Source organism: Lutra lutra, chromosome 12 (assembly GCF_902655055.1).
Source record: "Lutra lutra chromosome 12, mLutLut1.2, whole genome shotgun sequence".
NCBI classification, from domain to species: domain Eukaryota; kingdom Metazoa; phylum Chordata; class Mammalia; order Carnivora; family Mustelidae; genus Lutra; species Lutra lutra.
The window spans coordinates 67,540,270-67,553,207 of NC_062289.1; the positions used below are offsets into that span (position 1 = coordinate 67,540,270).

The 12,938-nt window shown below is 47.9% G+C and overlaps 1 gene segment (V, D, J or C); it reads right to left on the reverse strand.

The window, feature by feature from the left end:
- Positions 1-815: 815 nt before the first annotated feature.
- The window catches only part of LOC125081769 (immunoglobulin lambda variable 4-3-like), a 43,241-nt gene continuing 31,118 nt past the window's right edge, over positions 816-12,938 (reverse strand). The window contains 1 exon segment of the V gene segment in view: positions 816-1,138. Coding sequence covers positions 816-1,138 — 323 coding nt within the window.

A 12,938-nucleotide genomic window follows, 5' to 3' on the forward strand; every position in this document is an offset into this window, starting at 1 on the left:
TAAGCTGGCCCCTCTCCCATTATATGTATTTGAGATGGATACTCACAGGGTTGAGAGTCAGGGGAGTCAATATATTTATCACTTTGGTGCACCTTCTTCACCATGCCTTGCTGTTATACCAGTAGCTGTATTTCTTAGCAGAACCTGGAAAAGTCCTGTAGGCAGCACGTGGACTCATTCTTGGCACCAAAAGTTGAAAATTGAGTACTGATGGAGAGACCCAAGCCATGCTCCATGTTGGTCCCGGCAGAGACATCCTAACATGCATTCTGTTTTCCTATTAGATCCCAGCTCTGCACACTCCATTGGCTTAAGACTCTGTGGCATACCTCCCTTGTGGACCAAATGTTTCCTTTTGAACATTCAACACTGATAAGCTTCCTATTATGCTTCATGATGAAATTATCATGATGGTATTCACTCAACCAACCTCCTTGGTAAACTCCAGAACTTGGAGATCTCTGTCTATTCTCTGAGAAGAGACCTGTTATGGATGCAGAGGGTCTGATGGCTCATGGGGTCATCTCAGACCAGCTACTCTCTCATGGTCATTTTCCTATCTAGGCTGATCTGGTCTTTCCCAGCAGCATGGCAAATTAAAGAGCATATTCTCTTGTCAAAAAGACCCAAGTTTGTCCCAGTGTCTGTCTCTTTGTAATGGTGTCTTGGGATTTTGTGCAGGATGACAGGGTTTCCAGGGAGAGTCAAAGGTCTCAGGGCCCTAGAGAGGGGCATGGAGCAGCTCTCCCTGAGTCCCCATGGGGAAGAGAAGAGACAGAGTGGGAGGTTTTAGCCTCATTTCCCCTTTGTGTGGCTTAAACATATTGACCATTGATTGTGTGGCTCTCACCGCAGTAATACTCAGCTTCATCCTCCAACTGGATGTTGGAGATGGTTAAATAGTGGTCAACTCCAGAGCTGGATCCTGAGAAGCGACTGGGGATCCCATCCCCCTTGATGTGGCTGCCGTCACTATTAACTTTCATCAAATACCGAGGGGCCTTCCCTGTTTGCTGTTGATACCAGCGAACAAAGTAATTGCTGTGCTCCCTGCTCAGGGTGCAGGTGAGCTTGATAGAGGCTCCCAGGGAGGCAGGTGCAGATGGAGGCTGAGTCAGCACAGGCAGAGCACAGAAACCTGGAAACACAAAACACAAGGATGATGCTGAATGAACTGGACACTAGACAGGGTTCCCTGGGGACTATACTTAGAGGTAAATGTAGAGATAATAGAGATAATAAAGGGCAGCAGGTAGAAGGGAACCCAGTCCATGGTGGAGAGGAACTTCGTAGAACTCTTCTCTTGGGCTGTGCTCCTGGGACTGAAGTCTTCAAACTATCATCTTATTCTCTGTTTTTGCAGCTCAAGGAAGGAGGGGCATCAGATGCAAATCTACTTTCCATTCTTCAGTAGGTCTGTGTGAGCTCTTGTTTGAGCCCTGAGCTTAAAAGCCTCATATGGGTAATTTCCTGAGGTCAAAAGTAGGAGCAGGTGTGGGTTTCTAAAGTGGAGAGTTGATTTTACACAAGAATCATCAATGGAAGCATCAGTCATACCCTTTGCACTTGAGCACAACCCAGGGGATTTGGACTTACTGGGGTCTGAAAACAAGACCCACAGTGCCCCCCTGGGCGCTCTGGGATGAATGTCACTCTATGTGCATTGTTAGTTTAACAAAATGACTTCTTCTGAGCCCTCAGTAGGTTCTAAACCTTTGCGAGTGTGTACAGGTTCCACTGAATGAGACACAATAAAAATAGTAGCCCTATGCTCAAGGCCCAATTTTCCTCCAGTCTTTTTTTTTTTTTTAAAGATTTTATTTATTTATTTGTCAGAGAGAGATCACAAGTAGGCAGAGAGGCAGGCAGAGAGAGAGGAAGGGAAGCAGGCTCCCTGCTGAGCAGAGAGCCCGATGTGGGACTCGATCCCAGGACCCTGAGATCATGACCTGAGCTGAAGGCAGCGGCTTAACGCACTGAGCCACCCAGGCACCCTCCTCCAGTCTTTTAAATGAAGAATCTAACATTGAGAGATTACATGATTTTCTCATTTCTCATTTGCCATGACAGTGATGAGTAAGTCAAGTTTCCAATCCAGGAGATGTCCCAGAGCCTGCCCTTCTGATCCCCTCCCTGTACCGACCCCTCACCATGCTCCCTCTCTCCTCATCCCAAGGTTACTGAGACCTTCTGGTCATCCCCTCTGTCCGTTATTCCAGTCTATGTCCTCCCAGATTCTGTTATGAGGATGTTCAGATTTTCATGGTGTTGCTATCTGTGTTTCCCAAGGAAAAACAGCCTGCTGGCTGTGAGTCTATACTGGAGGGACAGTTACCATAAGGAAACCTTATGCATTTAACCTATCTGTCCATTGCTCCTACAGGGCATGAAAACCTGTGTACCATCAAATGTGGGTAGTCCCAATAGAGAAGTGTTGTCGTTTGGGGGACCCAGCAGATTTCAAAGACATAGCATAAAAAATAAGATAAAAATATTTTTATATGTAATTCATATTGATGTGATAATATTTTCAAGAAATTAAACTAAACAAAGTGTACTATGGAAACAAGTTCTGCTCATTTCTTCTCATTTTTTAAAATGTGGGTACTAGAAAATTTTAAATTATGAATGTGGTTTGAATGTTACTTCTATTGGATGGGCTGCTCTGCAAAGTCCCACTAGCAGTAACTTGCTTTTGAAAAAGGTGACAGAACCTTCTGGAGCATTAAGAAGGGGCCATGTCTTAGCCTGAAAGCACAAAAGTCCTAAGGTTGGTGATGAAGGCCAGGGATTTTGGGGTCAGAAGACCTTGGCTTGCTGCTGGGTTGGCCACTTTCTAGCTTTGACTTCAGGCAAGTTACACATCCTACCTGCCTCAGCTTCTGCTTCTGTGAATTGCGGTGATAATCAGAATGCTTTTTTATAGAGTACTCATGATTTAACAATTTAATAAATGGGAAGTGCTTGGAATTGTGCCTCATATGTGGTAAGCACATATAAATCTTTACTCCTCCTGCTCCTTTTAGTATCCTTTATCCTTAAACATGATGTAAAGAAAAGTCACTGGAGTTTAGAGGATGGAGGGAAATTATGGAAACATAACAAATCTTGGGTTTGGGCCATTGAAAATGGGTAAAATTTCCTGGCAACACTAAAATCTCTCTCTCTCTCTCTCTCTCTCTCTCTCACAGACACACACACACACACACACACACACACACACACACACACACACACACACACTCAGGCCCTCAAAGGCACTATCCCTTGCACAGTTCACAAGAGGCACATCCTCTCAGGCTGCCATCCTCCTCACTGGGTCATGGGCCCAGGGACATGGTCCTGGTTCTCCAACAGACACATCATGGGATGTCCCAGCAGAACTAGAGCAGAACTACTTCGTGCTTCTTCAGACCTTGTGATATGTGTCATGTCATCCCCATTGTCTCATTAGAGTTGGTCCCACCTGTGATGTCCTCGTTCTGGGAGGGAGAACCTAGTTCTGCAGATACTACAAACCTGAACTACATAGGTTGTCGGTCGGTGTGTGTCCTCTGACCCGACCACAGAGGGTAGCACAGAAGCCTGGGTGGGCAGGGGAGGGCTCATGGGTCTCAGGGCTGGGGCTGGTGGCACTGAGGGAAGAGAGGCTCAGGCAGAGATACTGGAGCTCCTCACACTGATCCCTATAGGAGTCAGAGAAGCACAATGGGGATTAAACAGGCTCTAGACATGTCATGTCCACAGCAGAGCTGAGATGGGATCGGAAGGCCCTACACATGCAGCTGGAGGAGAAGCAGATCCTCTTGGTGTCCTGGGGGAACTCCATCAGGCAGGCAGCAGACACTGTACCCCACCTCCTGATGATGATGAGATCTTGTCTCACTTCTGACCTACATGGGAGAATATCGAGGCCAGATGTCTGACATTTGCTCACTGTGGTGATAATCAGAGGGCAAGGATGGATCCTGGATGCCCAGACATACAGATGGGTCATTAGGAGACAGTCAGGGCTTTTTCTGGGTTTGTAGTTATGCCCCACCTGATCCCTAGAGCTTTGTGGTACCCATGCTACCTGCAGAATCCCCCAAGGGGAGGGAGTGTCCAACCATGGCAGGGACACTTGTGGGTTGAATTATGTCCCACAGCTCCCAAATGTATGTTTGAGTCCTCACCTCCAGTATCTCTCTCTGGGCCCTGATTTCAGTATAGGATCATTGCAGATGTAATTCCTTAAATTCAGATGAGGTTGCACTGGAGTAGGCTGGACCCTATTCCAATTGGACTGGTGTCCTTATAGGAGCGAAAATTTGGAGACATATTCTGACAAGGGAGGCCACCCTATGAAGTTAGAGAAGGAATCTATAAGACCAGGAATGCCAAAAATTGCCAGAGAACCACCAGGTGCTGTAAGAGGGAAGATGAAACAGATTCTCCTTCACAGCCTACAAATCAACAAGCAATCTGTTGGTGCCTTGGTCTCAGACTGCTGACTTCCAGAACCGTGAGACAATACATTTCTGTTCTCAGCTCCTTCCCCGCAGTTTGTGGGGCTCTTTTCTCCCAGCCCTAGCAAACTAATGCAGTCACCCATAAGAAGTCTGATTTCCCCACACCAGCATGGCTGGTCTCCTTCCAGTTGCTTTATTCTCTGTTATCACAGCAGCAGGAGACGGGCCTCAGCCAGGTGCTTTCCTCTCCTAGAGTGTCTGATTCTCCTTCCCTGAGGACTGCCTCAAGTACCCCAGACAGCAGAGTCTTTCCTATAACCCAAGACTCCTGCTGGGATCCCATATGACTGGGGTCTGTCCGGGGCTGGCTCAGGGCCTCACAGGAGTCTGGCCATGGGGCTGACGTGGTTCCTCTGGGACATGCAGACAACACCTGATTCAGGGAAAGGTGGTCCTGTGGCTTCTGTACCTTCCTCCTCCTGCTTCCGGGCCCCTCTGCATCCCCCACAGACACTGTGATCCCATCCTTGGCATGTCGTCAGAATGGGAAACTCTCATTCTGAGTTTCATACATCACTTACAAAAATGGGTGCTTACCTGTTAAACAACCACCTGTTTTTGAAGATTCATCACGATTTCTAGTCTATTTACACATAATGCTGCTGTCTCTCTGACAGCCCCCATCCCACAGCAGACCAGCAATTGGCATTGTCAGCTATTTCATTCCTTTTAATTTTTTCATCAATGTTTCATGAGAATATGAAAATATATGAGAAACAACTTCAAGGTTTGTGATCTTCTAAGGATCCACACAATCACATGTTCACATATGCTGTAGCTCAAGGGCCTGAGCCATGGTCCCTGCAGCCATGAGAGTCACGTCTCTCTGGAGACAGTCTCAGAAGAATGTTGCATGCAGATGCTTCTTCCAGGGAACAGGGACCCCAGGTTCTCTGCCTCCTTCTCCCTGAGATGGTCTGAAAAAAGGAGCTGCAGCCCCAGGTCTGAGTTGCGGTCATGTTGGGGAAGGAGAGGCAGAGTGTGAGTCATCAGGGTGTCTCTGGTTGTGCCCAGCACAGAGGAGTCAGTCCCTGGGAACACTGGTGGAGAGAGAGGGGACCTGAATTTCCCAGGTGAGGTGCTCACTGTTTTAGGACTCTTGTCAGTGTCCTGGGTGACACTGTGTGTCTGACCCTGAGAGCATGGTCCTCGCAGCCTGTGGAGTTAGGGTGGATCATCCTGAAAGCCTCTGAGGACTGAACCGTAGACAACCTGCTGACCTCCAGGCCTGCCATCTCTGTAAGTCTCCCCCCTTGGCAGCCCCAGCCTCTGTCCTGTGGCTCCTGATGCAGCTCTGCTGCCCCCTGCTGGTGGAGAAGGACTCAGACCTGGAGCTTCCCTCCTGTGGATCACCCCACAGCACCTGTCACCTGAGAAAGGGTGTGGACCAGGGTCTCCAGGCTTCCACAGACAGCCGCCCCTCTGCCGTCCTCGACCCAGCACAGAAGGTCACATACAAGGTTAAGAAGGCAGGGCAGGTGCGATTCCTGTACTTGTCCCAGGTTTGTAATGCCCTGGACACTCCACTGTCTTGTTTCAGAAAGGAGAGTGCAGGCTACAGTGTAGTGCACTTGAAAAGGGTCAGTGTCCAGACAATCCTGTGTGATGTCCTACAGCCACCAGGTTCCTGTGAATTTAAGAATCAGGACCGATGCTTCCTGCATCTCTGTCCATGTAGTTGGGTCATCAGAGCGAAAGGTGAGGTGATGCTTCTCGTGCTAAGTTCAGTGGAACAGGCAAAAATTTACTCTAATTACTGCTATTTTTACTACTATTAATTTTGTTACAACTCACATCCCGTGGAGATTGGTGTGGGAGGATTTTAAACTACTCTGTCTGTGGTTTGGTGCAATTGGGAATCTGCTAATTTGGGCTTGGGTAAAATTACATGTGATATAATTTACAGAACAGCTGAAAACTTTTCCTTGTGTGCCCAGAGAGGCAAACAGGAGAGTTCAACATCAAGGCTAACTCACTGAGACCCCACTGCATTTGCCTAATAAGTTAAACTCTTCAATGTTTTATTTTATGATATTAACTTGATGAAGAATGTTTCTCATATCAGTAGAAATTTCCCCATTTCACAGCAGGTGAAGTGAGTACCCAGAGAGGCTAGTTTCTCAAGAAAACAGAGGACAATGAGGTGAGTCCAGGAGTGGAGCTCACGTGTGCTGGAATCAGTCCCTGGGATCTTTTGAGCAGAGCCTGACCAAGGTGGGAGGGATGGGTGTGACTGCCCTGCTCTGGTTGTGAAGAGTGTGTCATGGATCCTTCTGACTCCGCCTGGCAGGGACTCAAACTAGGGGCACTGCTGGGTGTATCATGATGACTATCGTGAAGCAATTGTGTGTCTACAAGACAATCGGGATAAACAGGAACATAGGGATTTAGGAGATCCCCTAGCATACCCCAGGACTGTGATTACAGTTATCAATTCACCACAACCCAATGCAGCATGTCAGATAATGGACTTTTCCTCCAGAATGAAGGTTTGGTGGTTATAACTGGTGAGGATCAGGACAAGCTCAGGTATTTGCTGAGGGAAGGGGAATATGGAGTGAGCAGTGAAGAAGGTAATTATAGACACCACACTGACCACACTAGAGGTATAAATGAGCCAGATAAAAGTAGCATGTGTCTTCTTTATGTTGACATGAATATGTTTGGATATATATTCATCATGTGTTTCTGTTTTGTTCTCGTGTTTCATTCCATTATCTTCTAACATAGAGTTGTTACCAATAGTGAATGCTATATCTCAATACTGAAGTTGTAAGATATCAAATCAGTTGGGACAAAATATAAAGATCATTAGGAGACAAAGTTGTATTTTATATACTCTTGTGAGGAAAGAGTGAGCATGTTTGTAATTGTTTCCTGGAGAGTTATATCATGTTACGTGGAAACATGGCTGCCCACATTCTCTTTACTTGGTGTTTAGGTTAATAGGGAACTTGTAAGATTTCATGTGGATGAGGGGGGAATGTGGTGTCTTATTAAGTATCACTGTTGACAGGCTGAGCTGTGTTTCACAGAATTTTTGTCTGTCCATATGTCTGGGAAGGGTGGGGATAATTGGAGATTCCTGTACAGATATGGGGTGGAAGTAAAGAAGGACCTATTGTTTGTCTCAGCCCCGTGTTTGTGTTTCTTCTGGCCACTGTGTTGGCAGCAGCAACTGCCCCATCATCCCCCTTTCACCATCAAGATGGATGTGACTCTCCAACTATCCGTCAGAACTCAGAATACCTAGTGTGCTGGATCTTCTTTCAGTGTATAAAAATACAAGGAACAATCTGATCTGTCTGGGGATTGGACAATCACATTGGTGGTTAGTTGAGAAACCCCAGCTTTGTGGGGACACTTTGGCCTCCGTAGGTCTCCGAGGACCTCGTTGGGTGTCACTGGGGACACTGGTGGAGAGAGAGGGGACCTGAATTTCCCAGGTGAGGTGCTCACTGTTTCAGGACTCCTGTCCATGTCCTGGGTTCCTGGAAGCAGACTCTGAGAAGAAGTGCATGTGCAGGAAATCTGGAAGTATCTGGGGAGGTCAGACTGGGCAGAAGGAGAAGAGACCCACAGTGAGATATCAGGTGAGGTCTTCCTCCTGTAGGGAGCTATAAATCTGGGACTTTTCAGGACATCTGAACCTGGGCAAGCTTGTGGGATCTTGGACTACGGCCGTCTTCATATGAACTTCTCTGAAAAGAAGCAGAAACTTGGGGAGGCAGATTGTTGAAGGATAGCACCTCCTTGTGATGAGATTCCTTGTAAGCCTTTAGGCCCTCCCACAGGGGTGGGTGGGTAAGTGATCTCAGAAGAGGGGATGTAGGTGACCTCACAAGGTCCACTGTCCTTGTGTGCTCCACTCAGAATCTCAGCTGCCATGGACCAGGGTTTCAGGTGCTCAGCTGAGCTGGGAATTTCTGGGTTCAAATCCTGGGCAATTGGGTAAAAATATAGCAGAGTGACCAGGATATGGAACTGAAAGTCTCTGTCTTTCCATCTACCCAGACCCTCTGTCCCTGAGTCATACCCACACAAACAAGCAGGGCAGCCTAGTCCTGTCAGGCCTCAAATCACTCATGAACCTCCTTGTGCAGAGCCTGCCTGGAGGGTAGAGGAGAGGGAACCCTGGGGATCACATCTGCTCACTGCTCTGCTTACAGGCCTCCTGGGGCTGGAAGAGAATGTGACACAGACAAGGAAGGGGTTTGTGTCTCACTTCCCTGTGTGTGTCCCTGTGAGCATCAACACTGCTGTCCCACACCTGACAGTAAGAGTCAGACTTGTCCTTGGTCTGGGCTCTACTTATGGTGTGTTCCCCAAACACACATTATATTTCAAATAATGTTCAGTTACCCAAGATATAGTACATCATTAGTTTTTGATGTAATATTTAAGGATTTATTGTTTGTAACACCTGGTGCTCATTGCAACACATACCCTCCTTAATACCCATCAATTGCTTCTCCCCTCCCCCACCCCCATCCCTTCTTTAACTCTCAGTTTGATTCCTGGAGTCAAGAGTCTCTCATGGTTTGTCTTGCTCTCTGATTTCTCTCCATTCAGTTTTTCCTCCATTGCCCTATGGTTTTCAGTGTTGTTCCCTATGTTCTACATATGAGTGAATCTATATTATAATAGTCTTTTTCTGCCTGACTTATTTCATTTAACATAATCCCTTCTAGGCCATCCCTGTTGATGGAAATGGTAGGCATTCATCCTTTCTGATGTCACAGTAATATTCCATTGTATATATGAACCAAATCTTTATCCATTTGTCTGTTAAAGGGAATCTCTACTTTTTCCACAGTTTGCTATTGTGGACATTGCTGCTATGTCTGGCACCCATTCTATCCTGGGCACTCTGCATGATCAAGACACTGTCCTTATTGAACAGGTAACTCTGGCAATGCTCAGGTCATAAAGAGACCTGTGTAGAGCCCAGTTGTGCCCTTTGGTGGGGCGGGGAGGATAGAGGATCTCAAAGAACAGGACAAAGCTGAGGGGACTGGAATTCCAACCCAGTGCAGGGCTATTATGGAGTTTTCTCCTCAGATAATCATTCAGAGCACAGAGAGATGTATCAGTTGTGGTAAAAGGCAATTTCCAGGTAATAAGTCAGGGATTCTTGGCCACTGCTGGGCACAGAGAATGGCCTCCAAGAGGAAGCTACTGGGGTGGGGACAGGTTTGACACAGATGTCTTCTTCTGTGTGTCTTTGATCTCCTTAGTACTCCTGGAGGTGAGGCCCTTGAGGCAGTGGCGATTATTCCTCCCCTCCCCCATGACCCACCTAAAGCCACAGGGAGACCAGGGTCTACTTGTGTCTCTGGACCTGTCAGTGCTTTCCCTTACACTCCACAGATTGGCTGAGCTGAGGAGAAACATGAGGGAGGAGTGTACCTGACAGGGAAGGGAGGCTGGGAGAGGAGTGCAGGTCCCTGGTTCCTAGAGTAGAAGAGAGAAGAGCAGAAGCTGGCTGGTGCAAGGCAGCAGAAATTCCCTGTACCAGGTGAGGAAGGCTGCTCAGACTGAGAGGGGATGTGGGCCAACCTAAGCAAAATTGTTCCAGGTCCTGAAGGAAACAACTTCTTGCTCTTAGTTCTGCCAGGTGAGGGACATTTTGATGATCATTTAACCTGAAAAAATCGCTGGAAATACTATTTCTGTCACAGAGAGTCTCACCAAAGTTTGTCATTCTAGTTCATCAAGTCAAGGAGTAATTTTTAGACAAAAGATTCCAATTACATTTGCCATAATTTGTGTGTGGAAAATAATTTTCTGACCTGTCTCTCTCTCCCAGGTAGGTGTCCCTCTGACACACAACACGCCAGGACAGAAATAGGGGAAACTTCTGCTCTTTCTTAATAAATTCATTATTACTTTTTTTGACCTCAAAGAATTGTTCTACAAATGAGTTTTTAAACCACAAATCAAAGAGCCAGGAAGAGTAATTCCATTTATGTAAAAAATCCATTCATGTGTTGGAGATGTTCTTTCCCTTCAGAGCTGCAGGTGTGGTTCTAATGCAGCTGTGGCCAAAACACAGGGTCACAGATGGGTGGGAGTGAGTCCATGTGGGTCTGATGTCAGCTAAGGGTCAGATGTGCTTAGTGCAGGTGTCTTGGGGCAGTGGGAGGACACTGGTGCCAGCCAAAAATTCCCAGTGGGCCCAAAGGTTATGTCTGCACTTCCTCCACAGTTTCTATAAAACTTAAGGAGGGATGGGCCTGGGACAACAGGGGCTTTTCCCCTTCTTCAGGAACCTAGAGGCAGCCCTTCACAATGTAAGGACCCTTACCCAGGAACAAGAGGAGGCACAGAGCCCCTGCAGCCCAACCAGGCTGCCCATATCCACGGAGAAGATGAATTTCCACAGAAATGAGCTGAGACAGCTGTCTCCCTCCTGAGTGAGCCGTAATTATATTTGGAGCCCATGTGATGTACAATGACATCCTTAATCTGTATTATTTACTCTATTATCTGACTACATCCCCATAGTCAGAAGAGCCCCCCAACTCTGTCATTTCTCAGTAGGGTAAACTCAGATGTGTGGACAGATAACCTGTGGGAGTCTCCCCTCCTTCAGGGCCCAGGCCGGGATCAGGGACGACACCTTCTCTTAGGCCTGACCAGCTGCTGCACAGAGGGCAGGGCAGGGGAGAGTGAGAACCAGGCTGTGGAGGACAGTTTGTGTCCCATCCCCCATCCTTCTGTGTCACCTGAGTCACTGCCAGGTACTCCCACTGCCACAATCAGTGTCACAGCAATGGTCAGTCTGGTCTTCGCCCTCAGTCTGGTCTTCCTCGGTGGGGTCATGTCTCTGTGTTGCATCCTCAGAATCGGGCTTCGATGGTCACTCATATCTGTATATATACCAGCTGGGGGACCAGGCTTGGCTTCTGCTGCTGCCAAGAAGCAGGTTCACACCTGAGCTCATCCCTAGAGCAGGGATCTTAGGCCTGATCAGGGCCACTGACACAGAGGGAGTCAGCATCAGGTCAGGGGAGGCATGGAGCCTGTGACAGAGGAGAGGAGAGAGTTCTGGGGAAGACAGGAGGCTGAGTCAGACCCAGGCTGAATGAGAGACCCAGCCCTGAGGGGAGGGAGTAATGTGGACACAGGTGAGGGCACGTCCCAACACCATGGACCCCGGGTGGGAAGAAGGACAGAACAGCTATGCCTCACATTGTGCCTGTCATGAGCATCACATCTGTTTTGGGAAGAGAAGGGGAGCAGGGGTGAAAGTATAAAGATATGTCTGGAAGATCAACACCATTGGTGGGGCTGCGAGCTGTTCCACCTGAAGATTCCTGGGCCCCACCTGAAACTGTGCAGATGCTAATGCATCATGGGGAGCACCCCCCACCTCAGGGGACTGTGTGCTCACTGAGCTTCACAGTTTCAGGCTTCAGGCCACCATGGAAGATCTCACTTCCTCTGTTTATCTCCCTAGGTCCTACTGTGCCACCTGGGACATGGGGCTTAACTGTCTTGCTCTGGTCAGTGGAGCTTGGTTCAGTTCCTAGCTCCTGTAGCAATGTGGAAAAATGGTCTAAGAATAGAGTCTGTCAGAGAAGATAGAAGATGGTGGAAGAGTTGGGGACCCTTGTTTCATCTAGTCCCCGGAGTTCAGCTAGATAATTATCAAATCATTCTGAACATCTGCAGACTCAACAGAAAGAACTGCTGCAACTCTACAAAGTGTGACCACTTTCTGCAACGTAGGAGTTGTGCAGAAGTCAATCAGAGGGGATATATGGGAAGAAAAGCCGTGGGGAGAGGGAGCCTCTGTAAGCCTGTTACCAAAAGATGATAGAACAGAGTCTGCATAATTGGAACTTTTAGAAGTCTGCTCTGTTGAGGAACGTTCCTGCCTGAGAAGGCTTCCAGTGGCAAGATAGGGCTTAACCCTAGGTGGGACAGTGTGGTTTCAGAAAACCTGGGTCACAGGAAAAGAAGAGAAGATCAGTGTGGTAGAGTTCCCACGTATTGGAATGGAGAAATCAGTGGCAATCAGCAAGCCAGGAGCGGGCTTTCAGCTAGGTGTTACCATAACCCATGAACCGTGGCATGGTCAGGCAACCACTCTCTGACTGGAGGCCCCCAAAGCAGCCATAACAACTGTGACAACACTTCCTCCTTCACCTGGAGGAGCAGGCTGGTGAACACCAAAAGGAATCTGCGGAGTTTGGTTCACACGAAAGTGACTGACTCCTTTTCCCTGAGGATGAACTGAAGAGTGGGGACTGCAATCTTTGAGCTCCGGGACTGGAGACTGGGCCATTATCATTTTCAGTCTCATCCTCTACTGAGGTGCAGAAAGGCTTCAGGGAACAAAAGCCACATAGGCTTACACTGAGCCTTGTCCCTGGCCAGGGGCAGTGCCACTCCACAGGGCAAAGGCACCTGAGAATCAGC